The sequence below is a fragment of the Trachypithecus francoisi genome, unplaced genomic scaffold, assembly GCF_009764315.1.
Source record: "Trachypithecus francoisi isolate TF-2019V2 unplaced genomic scaffold, Tfra_2.0 Lachesis_group3, whole genome shotgun sequence".
Taxonomy (NCBI): Eukaryota; Metazoa; Chordata; class Mammalia; order Primates; family Cercopithecidae; genus Trachypithecus; species Trachypithecus francoisi.
The window spans coordinates 126,634,654-126,654,569 of record NW_022681468.1 but is presented as its reverse complement, the minus strand read 5'-3'; the positions used below and the strand labels follow the sequence as shown (position 1 = coordinate 126,654,569).

The following is a 19,916-nucleotide window of genomic DNA, read 5'->3' as shown; positions in this document are numbered from 1 at the left end:
CATCCACCACTTGGCCCGCCGCTCTCCCAGCCTCCGGCGGCTCAGGGCTGGCTCTGCTGGGGACCCTAATGGCAGGGTGTCGGCCCGGAGAGAAGGGGGCACGGAGGGCAGAGGGTTGCGCCTCAGCCCCGGCTCGGCCCCAACGCCCTCTCCCTGGCGCGCAGGTTTAGAAACAGGGCGGCCTCGCTCGGCAGCCGACTCGGCGGCTCGGGTCCCCATATATAGTCATATCCACCGTCAACTGGGAGGCCGGCGGCCGGCAGCGAATGGGCGAGCGGCCCCCGCGGGAGGAGAGGGGAGGGGGCACGGGGCGGAGGGAGGAGAGGAGGAAGGGGGGCAGGAGAAAAAAGCTTTTCCAAAAAAGTATTGGCTGTCTTGAGGAATGCGGTCGCCCCCTTGGGAAAGTACATATCTGGGAGCAGCAGGCGACTCCGCGCTCGCACTCCCGCTCCTCCGCCCGATCGCGCGCTCGCCCCGCCGCTCCTGCCGCAGCCCCAGGGCCCCTCGCAGCCGCCACCATGGACGCCATCAAGAAGAAGATGCAGATGCTGAAGCTCGACAAGGAGAACGCCTTGGATCGAGCTGAGCAGGCGGAGGCCGACAAGAAGGCGGCGGAAGACAGGAGCAAGCAGGTCTGCGCCTCCCCGGCCCTGAACCCGCGCCCCGAGCGCCGGGACCCAAGCCTGGCACCCCCGGCTGGATCCCCACCCCGAGGACTCGGGGAGCCACCACCCTACCCCCACCACCACCCAGGGCGGCCAGGGCGCGCGTCTGGAAAGAAGGAAGGGAAACGCAAGAGCCAGGCTTAGTCTAACTTTGTAGTCTGGTCTGAGGACGCTGATTTCCCTTCTCTGGTTCCCATGGCCCGCGAAGTCAAGTCCTAGAGGCGCTTTATTCTCAGGACTGGGAATCAGTTTGGGGGAGGGAGGAGGACACCCGGTTCCTGGGGACGTTTGAAGGAAGGGCGCGGGATGGAGAAAGGGGATCGAGTAATTCAAATGTTATAAGTTATTTGACTTTTGACTGAGGAGAAAGGAACGTTAAACTTGGGGAGGAAAGGGGAGTCATGGAGTTGTTACCAAAGAACAAAGATGGGACGGAACGGAGGCTACAGCCCGAAAGCCAGGCCAGCAGTGGCGTTCTTCTGTGTCCCCAAGTAGTGGACTTGAGCCCGCTGAGACCTCGGCAGGAGTCTCCTCCCAGGGCAGGTGGGTGTGCGGGGTGAGCCCTGGAGCGGTTCCAGCTCGGGTAAAGAGAAAGTTACCTCGGGTCCCTTGCACTCCATCTCGGCGGCGGCGCCCCGAGCCCCAGGGGCCCCAGTCAACCCGATGCCTGTGTGTTGTGTGTGTCTAACACCCGGTCCGTGCCGGCCGCCCGCGCCCGCCCGCCGCTGCCCCCAGCTCGAGGAGGACATCGCGGCCAAGGAGAAGTTGCTGCGGGTGTCGGAGGACGAGCGGGACCGGGTGCTGGAGGAGCTGCACAAGGCGGAGGACAGCCTCCTGGCCGCCGAGGAGGCCGCCGCCAAGGTACCCGGGGCGCGCGGCACAGCGTGGCGCATGAATGGCTAACTCTTTCTCTTTCTCTCTCTCCCTCCCTGTCTTTCCCTCTGTCTCTCCCGCTGTCCCTGTCCTTCTGGTTCTGTGCACCCACACCCCTCCCCTTCGGGATCACGCTGCCTGCTGCACCCCCCTCCCTCCCCGTACCCCCTGGCCAACTCCCAGCTGGAAGATGAGCTGGTGTCACTGCAAAAGAAACTCAAGGGCACCGAAGATGAACTGGACAAATACTCTGAGGCTCTCAAAGATGCCCAGGAGAAGCTGGAGCTGGCAGAGAAAAAGGCCACCGATGTAAGTGCACGCTCACACTGCTTCCCTCACCTCTTGCCTGCGTGGCCACTCTGCGGTCACCACAGGGCTGGAGAGCAATGGAGGAAGGTTACCTTCTCCTGCTGGACACCTGCACACAGCCCTGCCATGGCCCAGAGCATTGGATGCCGCCTCTGACTGCTACTGCACACATTCATTTATATTTCATCCACTCCTCTCTTCTTCTCCTTTCCTTTACCTCCCTGGGGGTGGAGGTGGGTGGATGAGAGGCTGGGAGAATAGAGCAGCTGAAACTGGACTCTGGAGGTGAACTTCACTTCCTTGGTGGCAGAAAACCCTTGAGGTGTCATCACCAAGGTTTGTGGAGAGAATGCCAGGTTTTCTTCACTTTCTTTCCTTTTGCCATCTGCAGTGGGTGGGAAGTTCTGGATTTTGGTGGTGGGTCTAGTCAGGGTTCAGAGAACCTGGCCTCTAAATGAAAGAAATGACACAATGGTACTTTTACTTAGAAGGTTGCACTTCCTGGTGAGGCACAGAGACACTTTGAGGCTTCCTTTCTCACTAGCGTAAGCCTTAATCCACCCCTTAAGATCTGCCTGGGAAGATGATACTTGCTTGGGTCTGCAGTCTGAAGGCACTAGGTCCAGAAAGTAAGCTATGAGTTATATATAGCTCAGTGCTTTATATGGTATAGTGAGCTAGCTGCCCCCTGCCCCTCCTGCCGGCCCCGCCCCCACCTGTCAGCCTTCTGACAACCACCACATAGTTGCAGGGGTGATGCACACAGCTAAGGCTCTCCTAAGCTCTTTGTCCACTGCCCTTTGGAAGCTTTTTAATTGAGGGCTTGCCTCTTCTGCCTCAGAAAGTCAAGCCAAAGGACCAACTTCTTTTCACACCATTGGATTCCATGCTAAAAGCTAATTAAGCCTAGAGGCCCAATTAGAAAAGAATTCCTTGGGAAGTTGGTAACAATTCCAAGAATGCGTGAGCACAGGGAAAGCTATGCCAGCAGTTGAAACACCAAGGGCAACAGCAGACTTTTTTTATATGAAAGTAACATGCAAATAACTGAAGGGTCTCAGGTCTTGAAATTAGTAAAGGCCTTTGTAGCATGAAAGCCTTGAGATGTATGTCCAGGTGTGCTTTGTAAATGAGAAATCCAGAGAGGACATTTAGAATCTGACAAAAAGAAATTTTCAGTGAAAAGGTTCCTGGAAAGGGGATTTGGGGGAAGCACTGATTTTGCTAAAACATTTAAATAATAAACTACCTGGCTTTGGAAAAAGAGTCAAAAACCATATATAACTCTGAGCCTACTTTGTATAATGCAGATCAGATGCCTGCTCTATATATGGCTAAATGGAAGATGCCTGCCTCCTGCAAATTCTCCAGCAGGACGTTTATTTAGCTTTTTCAAAAGAGCTGCTGATAGATCAAGGAAAGATAGTCCTTATAAGGAAAAGAATGCAGAGAATTTGAAAATAGCCCAGTAAGACTGAAGGCAAAAGAGGGAGAAAAAGGTTACTACAATTCTTAAAAAAAAAAAAAAAAGGATAATAATTATTATAACTATGCAGTGCTAACATGTCTTTATTGAAAAGTCTTGTTGAAGGGAGCACTGGAATGGGGTGGGGCAGAAATGGAAAAGAAGTTATTTAAAGTCAGCTGGTGTGGGAAGCAGCAGGGGAGGGACTTTCTTGCATCTTGTTTTGCTTATTTTTCCCACTGGGGAACTGCCCCTAAATCTGGCATATATGGTTTTTTTGGTAGTGTATTGATCACATTCCCTTTTAGGACACTTTAGGTTGTCTGGAGTTTGCAGCCCGTAGGAATATTGAAGAAGTTAGTGAAGAAATGCTATACAGTCATTTGTTGATTAACGAAGGGGGATAAAGTCTGAGACATGTGTTGTGAGGTGATTTCTTCATTGTGAAAACACCATAGAGTGTATAGTCCTTACACAAACCTAGAGGGTATAGCCTACTAAACACCTAGGCTACAAACCTGTACAGCATGTTACTGTACTGAATACTGTCAACAATTGTAAGACAAATCAGCAGGCCATAGGAATTTTTTAGCTCTATTATAATCTTATGAGGCTACTCTCATATATGCAGCCCCTCGTTGACCAAGACATCATTATGTGGTGCATGACCATATTCAGAGTGGTAGTTTTTTATTTATTAAAAAATAGTCAGAACTTGAGGAGGAAGAGACAGATGTCACTAGAAAAAGGGAGAAGTGGGGTGAGGGAGAAGTCAGCTTCTTGAAGTGGAATAATATTACCTTTGGGATTAGGACATTTCACTGCCATTGTTCACCAGTGTAAAACACTTTTATATTTTTCTACTATTACTAAAAATATTTTTCTACTACTTTACTGATGTACTTTACAAATCCTATTCTGGAAGTGGGCTTTTCCTAGCTTAGAAGATTGTCATCCAGGAGTAGTATCCCTGATGGTCTTGTTTCGAATTTTGTGTTGTCGTTCCACCTAAGTCAAAAGTGAGGCTGAAGGGGATCGAAGACTCCATTTTTTTCTGGCCCCCAGTCTCTTCCCCAGTAACTGTGATATATCTGATATTTATAGCGTGTGAGTCTTTATCCCTTTGTAGGTCTTTACTTCCTAACTTAGGGATTCTCAACCTTCTCTAAACATAATCACTTAGGAAGCTTTTAAAACCCACAGTTAGGATGCACCCAAGGCCAGTTAAATCAGAATCCCTGGGGGTGCAACCCAGGCGGCAGCATTTGAAAAATACCCAAGTGATTCCAACCTGCAGACAAGGGTGAGAAAACTCTTCTAAACTCTTGCATAATGACATCAGCATGAAAATGAACTCACCTGAAACTGACTTTCCCAGGACATTAAGTCACTAATTGGCTGCTTAGAGCACTTGCTAGTGTCCAGCAGTTTCCTGGCAGCTCCTGAAGGTTCCCAGACACCCGGTTCCCCCATTCTCAATGTTGGAGGCCCACAGTCTCTGCACTTAGGGGACCAGTTGTAACCTCCCCGCTTGACCAGATAAACCACGTGAAAACAAAGCGAGAAGCTCCCACCTACAGGATGCAAGGACCCAAGCTGGGATTTGTGAGAGTCTCAGCAGAGGCTATGAGGAACTCCACAGAAAATGAGTCAGGAAAGCAAAAGTTCTTTGTTAGGGTTTGGAGGAGGAGAGGGTTGTCAAGCATGTTTTCTTTATTATTCCCACACATAGGGAGCTGGCTTTAAGAGCTTTCTGTGACAAAGCTGAGGAGAAAAAGCCCTGAGACTTAGAAGGCATTTAAGAATACATCTCAAGGGGGAAATCAGCGGCGATTGTATCTGCAGTGGTTTTCTCCACCTGTAGCCAGAGGCTCCTTCATAGGGTTCTGTGGCTTTCCTTGGGGTGCCTTTTAAAGGCATCCCAGTCCAGCCCAGGATTGATCGGATTCCAGGAGATGGCAGAGGCTGGTCTGACACCAAAGAAGGCTGTAAAGAGAAGAGACCCTTTGGGTGGCTGTTTTCATGGGAAGTGAGTCCCAGCGAGGTTGGCCTGAGATCACACAGCTGCTTATGGGCCTCAGCCTGACTCTTAAAACAGTGCTTGTGTATTTCTTAATCGTAGCTATCGTTTGCGTTTTTAACTATGTACAAGGTTTTGTGCTAAGCGCTTTACGGTCCTTCATAATTCTCATAGCAGCTCCATGGGGAAAGTACTATTATTATTCCCACTTTTACAGATGACGCCCAGAGAAGACAAGTTATTTGTCCGAAGTCACGCAGCAGGAAACTAGGCGCCAGATTCAACGTAGGAAAATTGCATTTAGAACAGGAGGTCTAACCACTATGCTCTACACGTGGGTGGTTTTCACTTCGTAAAGTTTGGGGGAATGGGGGTAGTGCTGGGGTTATAATCTTGTGGTTAGGATCAGTCCCTTTAGGGCGTATTCCGGCTCCAGACCCGCAGCTCAGCTTCTCTGGCTCCTGGGCATGGGAATCTGGACTCGGGAGCGGAGCACTCCAGCGGCCAGCAGGAGTCGCTATTGCCCTTAGCAGCCAGCTCCGTTTACCCGGGTCACCACGGCGCCGGGGAGGGGCCTTAGAAGTGGAAGCCAGAACTCTCGTGCAGTGGCCTCCCGGAGCGCCCAGCCCACCAGGTACCCCCGCCGCGCTCCGGGCGCGCCTTTCTACCCGCCGCCCGAGCATGCGCAGTACCCCGGCCGGTCCCGGGATCCGCGGCGCGCACCCCGCCCTGCCGTGCCCGCCCCCGGCGCTCGTGAGCCCGCCTGCGGTTCGTCTGCGCCGCCCTGGAGGCCGCGACTTCCGGACTGCTCCTGGCCGCAGGGGGCGCCGCCGTTGCACAGAGAGGCCTGGGCGGGGCGGACCGGCGCTGGGCAGCCGGGACAGCCGCGGCAGCCAGGTCCGCAGGGCAGCAGCCGGCCTCTCCCATTGCAGCCCGCCCGCCCGCCTACCGGTCCGGCGCGATGGCGGGGAGTAGCTCGCTGGAGGCGGTGCGGAGGAAGATCCGGAGCCTGCAGGAGCAGGCGGACACCGCAGAGGAGCGCGCGGGCACCCTGCAGCGCGAGTTGGACCACGAGAGGAAGCTGAGGGAGACCGTAAGGGACCCACCCATCACCCCGCAGACCCCAGAGGCGCATCCTCCCCGGACAGCCCCGCGGCGCCCAGCAGGGCCCTCCTGCAGGCTCCCGTCCCCCGTCCCCACGCCTCCAGGGCGCACCTGGCGCACCTGGGCCAGCTGGCGGCGGGCTCTGGGGAGGGGCCCGGCCTGTTCTCAGCCTTTCCTTTCCATCTCGCTGATCTAAAGTAGATCAGGGGAAGCAGGGGTGGTGTTGAGAAGGTTCCGGAAGGAGCATTTTCCCAGGAAGGGTCTGTTTCTGGGGTGGTGGCTTTCGGTCGTGTCTCTGCGTCCCCGGGAGGTGCACTTTGCGCTGCTGGCTTGCTTTACTCTGAGAGTGGAGTGGGAGAAGGTCCTTCCTCTTGGAGATCCGTACCTTTGAGAAGGGGTGCCGACAGTTCAAGTGGGAGAGATACTGTGGACTTGGGGACCGGGGATGCTTACACTCCGCCGTCCCCGTCGACCCTGTGGTTTCCCGGAGGCCTGTGTCTCTGAGGTGGTAGCGAGACATTGACAGCTTGACAGCGCCGCGTTCTGCTGGAAGAGCTAATATATAGTACAATACCCTTCACCCTTCCCTTTCTTCAGCAGTCCTCCTTCCCTCTTCTCTCATACAGATAGATAATCCTTTGTTACCAAGTCTTGGAAAAAGTTGGCGAAATATCAACAGTTATTGGGTGTATTCTCTTGCGGGCTTCCCCTCCCCCTTGTTAAATGTAATACCTGGCTTCCTTCCTTTCTTCCAAGGCAAATGTATCCAGCAAACAGGAACAGGATTTCAGAGGTAGTCTAGTATTTGATATTTGTCGATTGTGTGTGTGTGTGTGTGTTTTAATCAAGATACTGAAACAAACACCTTAGGAATGTTATGACAAGCGATAGTATGATGTCTTGCTGTGCTTAATATACGGGGCTGTTCTGAGCTGAGTAAATCGTTCTGGTTAAGTGTTTGTAAGTGGCTGTATGGCTGGCCACAGAAACTTCAAGATCTGAAATGGTTCTCTTTAGAGGAAAGCTCAACTAGAGAAAGTTTCAGATAAAATACAAGCAGGAAAAAGGAAATCAATAGGCAAAAGATAATTCTCAGTATTTGCTTTATAGGACGAGTCAGCAAAAGTCCTGTGGATATCCCTGAACTTGGCTGGGTGGTAAACTAATTCCGACTCCCTAACTGGCTAGCAGCTGTCCTTGAACCATTTGAACTATATAGAATATGATGGGCCGGGCGCGGTGGCTCAAGCCTGTAATCCCAGCACTTTGGGAGGCCGAGACGGGCGGATCACGAGGTCAGGATATCGAGACCATCCTGGCTAACATGGTGAAACCCCGTCTCTACTAAAAAATACAAAAAAACTAGCCGGGCGAGGTGGCGGGCGCCTGTAGTCCCAGCTACTCGGGAGGCTGAGGCAGGAGAATGGCGTAAACCCGGGAGGCGGAGCTTGCAGTGAGCTGAGATCTGGCCACTGCACTCCAGCCTGGGCGACAGAGCGAGACTCCGTCTCAAAAAAAAAAAAAAAAAAAAAAAAAAAAAAAAAAAAAAAAAAGATTATGATGGATAAGGACAAGAACTTTGGACCCAGACTGTCAGAATTTGAATCCTGGCTCCACTACTTACTAGCAGTGGGCAATTTACTTAACCTCTGTGTTTCAGTTCCCTCAGTGTAAAGTGTGGATAGTAACAGCATCTTCCTGTCGGTTAAAGGAGTTACTATGTACGGACAGTACAGTGGTGCTTGGCGCAGCAGGGTAAGTGCTGTGTGCCCACTGTCATTAAAACTGCACTGCCCTGGCAACACAGTGCTCCTTCACCTTCAGTTCCCCACCCAGCAAGGGGTCTTAAAGATGGCTTGCTCATTTTATGACATCATAAAACACTTCATTTACTGCTTTTAATCAACATTTGTTGGGGCGGGGTGCTTGAATGAAGAGGAAGTGGACAGGCTGGTAGGCATGTTTGATGGGTTGAAGTGGTGTTAGTGGTAGAAGTCTGAGGTCTTCTCACCCTGCTAAGAAAGAGTATGTGTGACCTTATGCGGAAGAGCCTTGTATTGACTCCTGGCCTAGTGATTGATGTTAGACACAAAAGATAAATTTTATGAAGGGCACATTATTACTTTTATTTTAATGTGCATCTTTTGCGCATCGTTTTTATAACAGAACTCTTCCTGTGCCAGTCGGCTAAAGATAATTAATACTTTCATTCTTTTCATGGCTTTATATCAAAAGTGGTTTAAGTGGTTTCATTTTAAGTAATTTTTGCAAGCAGCCTACCTGGGTGATTGAACGCAGAACCTTTTAAGACAGCAACTTGAGGACTGGATCAGACCATTGAAGAGAAACTTTCAGGCTGCAAGTTGTTCCTAACTTCTGAAATTGGAACTGAAGTGTAGCTAACCTAGGTATTTAGATGTAGCTTGGGCTGTGAGTTAAGCTAGCAGTAACAGTTTCTTTTGGCAGCAAAGATAAAGGTTTAGTGACAAAACCATAAGCCACTGCAAAAAATATTTGACCAGAGAGTTGGCCTAAATTCAAATACTCAGACGTTCAGACTGTAGTTAATAGGCCTTATTAAACCAGCCCTTACCTTGGAAAAAGCAGCCATCCCTTACTTCCTCCTAGTCTGTGTTTCCAAGTTGTGTGGATCCTTCAAAATGTTGGAATGAGGCTATTTTGCTTGACATGATTGACTCCAGATCTTGTGACCCACTAGGGTTTTGATTGCTTTTTTCATTATTTAAAAAAAAAAAAAAAAGGCAAGAAGAATCTTCCTTTCTGAGTAGTATCCAGCAAACAAGGAGACAGGGAGTTGTGGCCAGAAGGTTCTTAATTAATAACATGATTAAATCATTGGAAATAACCAATTTACAAAAATTCCCAGCATTTTCTCTCTTTACACTTGGTAAATATTTCCGGGATAGGAAACTGAGGGTGCATTTTGTGCTTGCATTGGCACTCCCAGAGTGGCTGTAACTGGAATGTATACTCTCAATTTCCACTTTCGTATGTAGGCAAGGCAGAGGCACTACAATGCCTTGTTCATGTCTGTTCTCCCTCATTATACAAATATGCCTCATAAATTATGGGCTTTGGCACACACACAGGAGGTTGTGTTTATCTGTTATCCATGGGAGTGCCCCTTAATGTCATCAGTGTTTTTTCCCCCCTTCCTTACCATATAAGGGCAGAAGTTTAGCTTGGCTGTGGTCACTTGGTCTTACACAGCAAGTTGGGTGAAACCTTCTTCATATAACTACAGTTTGCATAAAATAAAAAGACCTGACCTTTGATCATCCCAGGTTCCACTCCGGTTCAGTCAGGACTTTGGAAACATATTCCAGAGGATTGATTTCTAGAATATAATATTCTCCCACCAGTATTTTTTCTTAATAGCCTTAACTGGAATACTTTTTCAAAAAGTAAAAGTCACTGCCATTTTTAATTTTCTGTTGTTGTATTGGCTAAAACATCTGGATTTCATGAAAATCTAAGCCTCATAAAAGTTCTTTTTTTTTTTTTTTTTTTTTTTCCAAATCTGATTTGGGATATTATACTATGGTGGGGTGGGCATGCCCTTGATTTCTATATAGTACCATGTTGGGGTGGGGGAATGGGGTGCATGCCCTTGGGCTGTTACCTTAGAGGAGGGTCATATGCATTATAAGGCACCTCAAGTACAGAGCACCAGGAAGTTATTTAAAAACAGATCTGCAGGAAGACATTGGTAGCCTTGACTAATACAGCAGTCTCTTTTTTGAGTAGTTCATTAATAGCACTTTTGAAATAAAAGAAACCATCATCCCAAATTGAAAGAGTTCACTGGCAGTCAGCACGTGGGGCTGTTGTTAGAAGAAAGCTAACTCCACCGGGTGTGGTGGCTCACGCCTGTAATCCCGGCACTTTGGGAGGCCGAGGCGGGTGGATCACCTGAGGTCGGCAGTTCGAGACTAGCCTAGCCAACATGGTGAAATCCCACCTTTACTAAAAACACAACAATTAGCTGGGCATGGTGTCACGTGCCTGTAATCCTAGCTACTGGGGAGGCTGAGGCAGGAGAATTGCTTGAACCCAGGAGGCAGAGGTTGCAGTGAGCCGAGGTCACGCCACTGCACTCCAGCCTTGGAGACACAGCTAGACTCCATCTTAAAGAAAAAAAAGAAGAAGAAGAAGAAAGCTAACTTAGTACACTAAGAGTGATTTACATGCCTAGAAATAATTTGTGTCTGGGGTCTTGACCCTCCCCAAATGCCTTGTTATTTCTATCTGCTTTTAAATAACAGATGGTCATATGTCTATGGGCTTGTACCAGCAGAGGCAACAGCAGGTCCTTAAGAATCCCCAGGTGCCATGATGAAAAGAACCTTAGAAAATATCGAAATAACCTCAAAACTTAGAAAAAAAATACCAGAAATAAAAGCTAGTAAAGGTGAGAGATGTGGGGCTTTTGGAGCATACAGCATAATAAATCAGAATAAAAAGTAAAAATAAGAGAAAAAATAGCCCTGATTAAATTATAAAATTAAACATATCTTGAATTCTAACAAACCAAACAAAAATCCTACTAGGCCAGTATAATAGGGCCTGCAGAGCCTGTCATGGGTTCAGGGTTTTCCCATAAAGATAGGTGTACCTCAGATACTACTCCCAGGTCCTGGCTTTCACCTCGAAGCCCCTCTGCTTGTCCTGCTCTGAAACCTCTAGGGCAGTAGGCATTGAATTCTGAGCTAGGGAGTAAATGTTCCGTGTCCTTATGTTCCATGTCCTTACGTGAGCTTCCTATTACCCATTAGCATTGTTTTATGAAGTTTTCAATTTTATATCCTGCCTAATTTCAAAAAGATTGTGATAATCACTTTAGTGGATGATTTGCATTGCAGCAACTGTTCTCCTAGTCCTGGTTAGGGTCTGTCCCTGAGGCCTTTCTTGGGGAGTTGGGATGGGGGCCAGAGAACATCTCAATCTGATGTCAGAAGAGATAAAGACCACAGGAGTGAGAACTGCCAGATCCAAGGTTTCCATGACGTTCCGGGAAGCCAGGAGAAGTGACAAGTGGAGAGCTGGCATGCCAGGAGCCTGGTGACTTGGATTTTAATCCTGTCTCCCACTGATGGCTCTATGGCCTCCGCATACTTCAGTGCCCAGGGTCAGAGCTCCCTCCTGCCGCCTCTTTTTAGTCAAGAGCTAGAAGAATGGCCAGCCTCTTTGGGTGGTGGCAAAGGGGATTGTTTATTTATAGTACAGATTCCTGCCCTCCCCCTTTGACCTCCTGAATCAGAATCTCTCGGGACGGGGCCTGGAAGTTTGATTTTTTAATTTTTATTTATTTATTTATTTATTTATTTGAGGCAGAGTCTTGCTCTGTCACCCAGGCTGGAGTGCTGTGGCGTGACCTCGGCTCACTGCAGCCTCTGCCTCCCGGGTTCAAGCGATTCTCCTGCCTCAGCCTCCTGAGTAGCTGGGATTACAGGCACGTGCCACCTCGCCTGGCTAATTTTTGTGTTTTTAGTAGAGTTTCACTGTGTTGGTCAGGCTGGTCTCAAACTCTTGACCTCATGACCCAGCTGCCTCAGCCTCCCAAAGTGCTGGGATTACAGGCGTGAGCCACAGCGCCGAGCTGAAAGTTTGATTTTTGTTTTTTTAATGCTCATCTCTGGGTTGATTCTGACACTCAGTCACTTGTGGGAATTGCTGATCTGGACAATGCCTAGGGATCCTTCTAGCTAAAAAATTGAGACCCTATTTTTTGGATTTACAGGGCCTCCTCAGGAAGGGGCAGCCTACCCTCAGGTCTGCTGTGTGTGCCCTACCATTCCTCTCTCTGTATCACAAACTGGCACCTAGAAATGGGTCTCCATGCCCAGTTGTTGCTGGGGCACCCTGTATGAAGCCTTGCTGGCTGGTATTCCTGTAGGACATATTTTCTGATTTCCAGGAGTCTGAGGTTCTACAGACCCTGGGGAAACACAGGAGTGGCATTTAGACAACAGCATTCTGTAAACGCAGTGCCAAGAGCTAAGGGAAAGAATGGGGGTGGGGTTGATCGGAGGGAAGACACGGATGGATTGGTGGGGGCCCTTTGGGTAGGGAGATCTCATGTGCGAGGCTGGAATGAACATGAGGTGCTGTCTCCTTCCTTTCTGGTGACTCAGCTGTGTGGGGAGCTGGGGATAGAGACCTGTCACCCAGAGGGTTCTTTCCCCAAAGCATAAACAGTCATCTTTCTGTGAGTACAAAGTCCTTGAGGTTTAGGCCCAGATCTAAAGCAGGGCAGAGAACTTAGAACTTGGTAGCTACAAAAAGGTTTTGAAAATCTTGCTGGCATTGCTCTAATAGGCCGTAGCCTCTGTGACAAGGATATTTGCCATCATATTGAAAAGAATAAGAAAGGAGAAAAGAAAAGAAAGTGCACAGTACTTTTGAATACATAACCTAGACACTCTACGGAGGCTTTTTGTTGTTGGAGGGCTTTTGGATTGTGTGCTTGGTTTTTTTGTGTGGTTTTAAATTTTGTTTTGTTTTGTTTGCCCTTTGTTTTTGCTTCAGCTTTGAGTTCCCCTCCATCCTCAAAAGGAATAGAATTTTACTGGAAAATGAAAATGTAGAAAAGTGAAGAAATCTTAATTGACCCAGAAGTATATCCTTAATATATACATCCTTCCAGTAATAGTAAAAAAACGCCTAATGGTTTTTCAAAGACACTTCTCTATAATTAAGAAATTTGTTATCCTATTACCCTTGCCCTTCAATACACACACAAACCAGAAACAACAGTCATCTGCCGGTAATTCCTAGCTGGGCCCATTTACCAGCTGCACACTGATAATGATTTACTTCGTAGGCAGCACAGTTGTAAATGCTCTTCCTCTGGTTTATTTCACATTTGCCCTGCTCCCTGCCTCCATCAACCAATTACTACATTTTTGTCAAGATAAAAGTGTATTCACATGTTTTTATAGAGTCCTTCACCATGGTTGGAGATGCCCTACTCACCTGTCTTCTCAGATAAAACTTGGCATTTAAAATCTTACAAATCTCAATGAGCAAAGAGCTGAAGGTTCTCAGATTCCTTTGATTAAAGACTGACCACAGTCTCTAACTACATTTGCATTTCCAACTCTGTATTGTGCATCCATAAGCTAAGAACATTGCTTTTATTAAAATTAGGTTGGTTTTACTTATCTTATTGAACCCGTACTCTGTGCAGAGAACTGTGAGTTCTCTGGATGCGAGCAACTTACAGTTCAGGGCTGTATGTAGAGAAATTTGTTATCCTATTACCATGGGTCCCTAAGTGTATATTGTAATTTCTAGAAAACTCCTAAGTGTTCTGAAACCCCTACCACCCCTTAGTGAACATACATTCAAAGCGGATGAGGATATTGTACCTAATAAGTAAATTCCATCTCCCACTTCCATGCACAATATTTAAACAGCCACCAGTGCAAGTGTGTATAATGGACCATCATAGTCTTACAAGTGTTCTGAGACTCATAGCAACAGTTTCTTATGACAGGGAAAAAATCATTACTTCTCAAAGAAACCAACATTTTATTTCAGAGATAGATACCAAGTAAAAACAGTACTTGTATTATTTTTTTTTTTAGTAGTTTGATACTTTTCTTGTATTAACCTTGACTTCCAAGAAATTTCATAGGCTTACATCAAAAACACTTGGGAAATTTGTCTTGGCTCTGTTCCAATGAGGCCAGTTATTCTAAAAGGGGTTACTGGATTGTGTTGGGCCTTCATGTGGTGTGTATTTTAGAACCCCTGAATTTTAAACTATTTGAGTTCCTTTGTAAGGATCCTTTGATAAAGTGGCTAGAAGAAAAGACTTGCGTGAAACTCTTGAGTCCGATTTCTGGCTGTACTGCTATTGTCTTACATGGCTGAGCCTGGGTAAGTCTTGTCTCACACTTCAGGCCCCCAGTGAGTGAGGTGGCTGTGATGACGCTCTTGTTTAACAGGCAAGTAAAGCCAGGGTGTTGAAATCTGTGGAAGAAAAGAACCATGTGGAAGAGCGTGTGCTCATGATCTGTCTGATGAGAATTGTGTGTATAGATTTGTGTATACACAAATATGGATGTTTACTGTATGAATCAATGTATAAATGTGTCCGAGAACTCCGGAGTTGATGAGGGCTTGTAATGCACTTAAAGGTAGCTCACCACAAGACAATCTTCCTGTCTGAAATCAGCATTGCAGTCCCAGCCATTTCCTGAAGCTACCACCCTCACTTTCTCCCCAACTCTGAAATGCTTTTCACTCTCTCTACCTAGGCTGAAGCCGATGTAGCTTCTCTGAACAGACGCATCCAGCTCGTTGAGGAAGAGTTGGATCGTGCCCAGGAGCGTCTGGCAACAGCTTTGCAGAAGCTGGAGGAAGCTGAGAAGGCAGCAGATGAGAGTGAGAGGTGAGAATGCCCCATCAGCCATCTTTTGCAGCTGCCTTTCCTGGTGGAATAAACCAGAGGGCTCCTGTGATCTTTGAGGTTTAAGAATTTTTCAGTCCCCTGGTGGTGGGATCATTTCCTCTATTGATCCCAGGTATAACTCGGTTGGTTTTGTTCATTTAGCATTAGTGAAATACCTACTATGTCCAAAGCACTGTCCTAAGCCCTAAGGTTACAAAGAAGAAGCTCTTGTTCCTGCCTTCACAAAGCTCACCATCTAATGAGGCAGACAGATATGTAAAGGAGGAATGTCAGGGATACGAGTTGGCCCTTTCATTCCTACTGACCACAGAGCAGTTGTGCATTTGTTAAAGTATAACTTTATTTTATAATATACCAAGGAGGCTTAGGCCTAAATAAAGGAACTGTGGACTATCAGTTGTCAAATAGCTTAACACACAGGTGGAAGAAAAAACACAAAGCAGAAATACCGTCTGCAAAAGTAAAATATTTTGGACTTGGTCTCAATACACACAAGACACGTGCACACAAATAGTCAGATGCTCGTGTGTTCTGAGCCCACCTCTACTGTAATCTGGCTTTAGCTGAATTATTACTCTAAGATTCAGCTTTGTGGTAGTAAAGGAAAGCGTGGTTTGTATAGACCAGCACAGCCTTGGCTGGTCTAGAAGGCATTTTCCCTTATGCTCAACTGTTGGAATTAAGGATTTGCCGTATTGCATAGAAGTACTTCAACAGAGACTCCATGAAGTGAGAGAGCGTTCTGCTGCTTGAGGGATGGCATGGCATGAAGGGCTCAGAACACAGAATGTGTATCTATCTGTGCTGTGACCTGGGCAAGTGAAGGCAGTCAGTCATCTTGGCCATTTCTCACTCTTTGAAGTGACCCTGTCACCAGGTACCAGGTATAAAGAGTGATTTCAGACTTTAGGATTAAAGAAGATTTTTAGCTAAACTTTTTAGGCCATTATCCACTGCTGCTTAGTGTTTCTTCGCTAACCAAGCATTTTGGACTTCTTTAAGATGCCTAATCATATCTTACAGTGTACACATAAGAGCGGTTTTGTGGCTGACTTCTTTCTGAAATATACTTGTTAGTGCACCTTAAAGGCAGTCTGGTAATGTTAGACTTCGGAGTAAAGGGGACTTGGGGGTCATTTAGTCCCTTAGTTTTACAAATGAGAAAACTGGGGCTCAGAGACGAATGTGACTTGCACCAAGGCTCACAGCATATTTGTGGCTAAGCCAAGACTGTGACCCAGATCTCCTCAACTGTATTCCAGTGCTTCATCAAAAGATAGTGGGCTAGACACGGCGGCTCACACCTGTAATCCCAGCACTTCAGGAGGCCGAGGCGGGCAGATCACTTGAGGCCAGGAGTTTGAGATCAGCCTGGCCAACATGGCATAACCCCTAAATCTACTAACAAATACAAAACTTAGCCAAGGGTGGTGGTGCACACCTGTAATTCCAGCTACTCGGGAGGCTGAGGCAGAAGAATCGCTGAACACAGAAAGTGGAGGTTGCAGCGAGCCAAGATCACACCACTGTACTCCAACCTGGGTGACAGAGTGAGACTCTGTCTCAAAAAATAAAAATAAAAAAATAGTGGTTCACTTATACTGCCTACTTAAATTTTGATAAATGAATTCCATTTTACATGACTTGTTATTCCATATATCTGTAAAATATCATAGTTCAGTTAGTATTTTTCTGAAACATAACACCATGCCGTAGGACCTTAATACACTCAGCGTAGAGGACAGTGTCAGGCCTATCTCCCAGCATTGCTGTCATCAAAGGGTTCCATTACAGGTAAAACTTAATTTGAAGCATTCAGTTGAACCATAGGAAATTGCCATTATTACTTGTCTGAAATGGTCAAATATCAGCATTTTTTGTGGGCCTACTAGTTTATTAAATCTAATATTAAGTCTAATATCTTATTAAGTCTAATATTTTTGCTTATGGTTGGCAGGGTAAGAAGATTCTTTGTAGAAAGAGGTATATAAAGATAAGTTTGATTTTGTTCTAGCTTTGATTCATGTGCAAGCTGAGGCTTTCCACAGGAAAGGCAAGAAATCTCGTTATCTTTTTAATAGTAAAGCATATTGGCTTTTCCGGTTTCATGCCGCCAAGATTCAGACAGGATCCTGACATGGTACCTTTTATCATTAATGTTAGATGCCTGATAGTTTGATCAGTACTCAGGGTGAGAGAGTTCATTCACAGTGAATGAACAGAGAGAAATGTGTCTCTTTTTTCCACCTTTAGCTCTGGAAATTGTTGTTTCCTGGTTTGGGAAATAAAAGTAGCTCTGTGCTCTATTTTGGTCTACCGCTTACACTAAGCCTCACAGGCCACAGCAGTGCAGTGTGCATTTGGGAAGGTCAGCTCTAAATCTTGGGTTTTCCTGCTTGTCTTTCTTTTCAGAGGCATGAAAGTCATTGAGAGTCGAGCCCAAAAGGATGAAGAAAAAATGGAAATTCAGGAGATCCAACTGAAAGAGGCCAAGCACATTGCTGAAGATGCCGACCGCAAATATGAAGAGGTCAGATCCTGGGGCCCACAGCCTTGTGGACTTCCAACAGTGGCCTTCAGGAGGCCAGGGAGCAATGCACAGTCTTGATTCCTCAGTGAGGCCATCTGCTTGGTTGGCAGACACGGGTGGTCTCGAGAAGCAAAGTTCCTTTGTCTCCAGAAAACAGTTCTCATTTTAATCCTGCTAGGGGATCCCAGGCTTTATCAGGAAGCCGATCAGTGGCACGGGGAAGAAGGACCAAAACTCCTCTCCCCCAACCACAAAGACCTGGACAGAAGATCTTTGGCCAGAAGGGAGAGTTGGGCCCTGTGTCTTGTGAAAGGAGGCTCTCATGCTATCATGGTGCAAGTCACTTCTTCCCAGAGTCACCTGGCACATCCAGATTGGGCAACCTAGAGACCACAGTGTCTCAGTGGATTCATGGAGGCCTCTCTCCTCAAGGGTGGTAGGAAACTATTATCAATGCAGATTTTCAGTAGAATTTGCTGCTGGTCATGTTCCCATGAAAACAGCCTCCTGCGATAAGAGGCAATATGATTATTAAGATTTCTGTTTTTTCCTTATTGGATCACATTGTGGCTATCCTGAAACAGCATTGCCGCTCCTTTTTATTATCATTATTACCTTCAGATGACACTATGCTCACAAGTTTTGATCTGCTTCAGAGGCTCCCTTCCTCTCTCTGGTTCTTCCACTAAATACAAACTTGATTTTGTCAATTATCTCACCAACTTGTCTCACGTTAGTGTCTCTCATATTCTTCCTCTGCAATAAGGAGGTAGATGTACAGATCAACCATCAAATTGAAGTTCTTAGGTTTATTTTGTTTTCCTGGCAGCTCCCACCTTTTCAGTATACGTCTCATCCTACTGCTGTTTTTGAGATTGTGAATTTGTATTTTCTCCCTCCCTCCACATTTTGGTCTGGCTGCCAGTTCTAGATCAGACTTCCAATTGAGACTGCCCAATCACAGCTAACCATTCTGAGTCTAAGCAGAAGCCTCTGATCTCCTCTCTGCTCGCACTCCTAATGGAGAGTTGCTTCTCTCCGGTCTACCAGCAAGAGGATCATATTGTTTGTAGATAAAACCCTTAGTGCCTGATGGGATCTGATCGCTACCCCCATGCCCTCCTACACAAAACTTGCAAGATCCATGGTGTGTGTGTTGTGTTTTCCTGCTGCAGGTGGCCCGTAAGCTGGTCATCATTGAGAGTGACCTGGAACGTGCAGAGGAGCGGGCTGAGCTCTCAGAAGGGTAAGCAGGCCCGGCGCCAGGAGGCCACGAATGGGGTGCTGCAGAGCAGTGACTAAACAGCATGACCTTCTGGCAGCTGCACATTACCTGTTTCAGCTCCGGGCTCCTTTTGTGCTCATTTGCTGTGGATGAGCCACGAGTATGGAACATGGAGGACTCGTGTGGGGTGTCTATGTATGAATGTGTGTACCACTGCATGCCTTACCTGCACACTGATTTTGTGAATGGCCTTGTGCATTTCCTGTGTCCACTAACAGCCAAGTCCGACAGCTGGAAGAACAATTAAGAATAATGGATCAGACCTTGAAAGCATTAATGGCTGCAGAGGATAAGGTACTGATGGCTCATGTGTGGTTTTTAGGTTTAACGGCAACCCAGACGTCTTTCAGCTTCCAATGCCTACTGGTTCGTTTGGTATAACGACTGCACCTTCACTTCACCCTCTGCTATTTATATCTTGCTTTAAGTGCTTTCCCTTGGTCCTTTATGCTCCTTTGTTTTCCCTTCATAAATGCTCTTTGGGCAGCCAAAAAAGGAGCCAAATTATTGCACTTCAAAGTTGTTGGATTTTGTCACCCTGCCTTCTGCTGTTGCGAGGTTGGGGGGCAGTGTTCCTGGCCAAACTAAACATTTTAATACCCGATGATTTGGCTACTTTAAGGCAGCCCTTTGTCTCTAGGACTCGGTTTTCATTTTTTCCCATCCCTCTCCTTTTTCTCTCCTCCTTCCTTTGGCTTGTCTCCCACCCTTTCTGCCTCTGATCGAAAACATTAGCAAATGTGCCGAGCTTGAAGAAGAGTTGAAAACTGTGACGAACAACTTGAAGTCACTGGAGGCTCAGGCTGAGAAGGTAGGCCAGGAGCATGGTGTGGGGGAAAGGCGTCTTTTAAGAGCTGCTCCAAAGAGGCCCTGCCAGTGAAAGCAACACTTACAGTAGACATTTTAGTAAATGGCAATATTGTGAGGTGATTTTTGGAGAGTTACTAGGTAACAAATTCTTTTTATTAGCTAGAGAATTTATTTTATCTTAGGGATATGAGTCATCAATTTAATTTAAACCAAGTGCCAAGTGGATAAGTTATCTTGTTGTTATCCCATGTAAAACAATAGGCAAGAAAGCAGAGAATGTATTGCAGTGTGCCATTTGATATCAGAGGTTCCATTACCTCCTAAGAGATCCTTAACATCTGTTGGCTGGGCTGGCGAGTTCTTTGCATGAGAAGCCATGAGTAGATTGCGCTGCAGCCTGACATCTGGAATGCTC

General features: G+C 46.9%; 1 protein-coding gene across 21 annotated transcripts in view; it reads left to right on the top strand.

Annotated features, from left to right (window-relative positions):
- The first annotated feature begins 332 nt into the window (after positions 1–332).
- The window catches only part of TPM1 (tropomyosin 1), a 29,221-nt gene continuing 9,637 nt past the window's right edge, over positions 333–19,916 (top strand). For 4 of the 21 annotated variants that reach the window (XM_033189859.1, XM_033189852.1, XM_033189857.1 and 1 more), the window contains exons 1-6: positions 333–632; positions 1,722–1,847; positions 14,722–14,855; positions 17,289–17,406; positions 18,582–18,652; positions 18,910–18,985. In XM_033189859.1, coding sequence (XP_033045750.1) covers positions 519–632; positions 1,722–1,847; positions 14,722–14,855; positions 17,289–17,406; positions 18,582–18,652; positions 18,910–18,985 — 639 coding nt within the window. In that variant the 5' untranslated portion in view covers positions 333–518. Of the gene's footprint in view, positions 633–1,400; positions 1,527–1,721; positions 1,848–6,031; positions 6,426–14,721; positions 14,856–17,288; positions 17,407–18,581; positions 18,653–18,909; positions 18,986–19,426; positions 19,503–19,916 lie in introns of those variants that run through there. The other 17 variants (XM_033189869.1, XM_033189873.1, XM_033189865.1 and 14 more) reach the window with 7 other exon arrangements.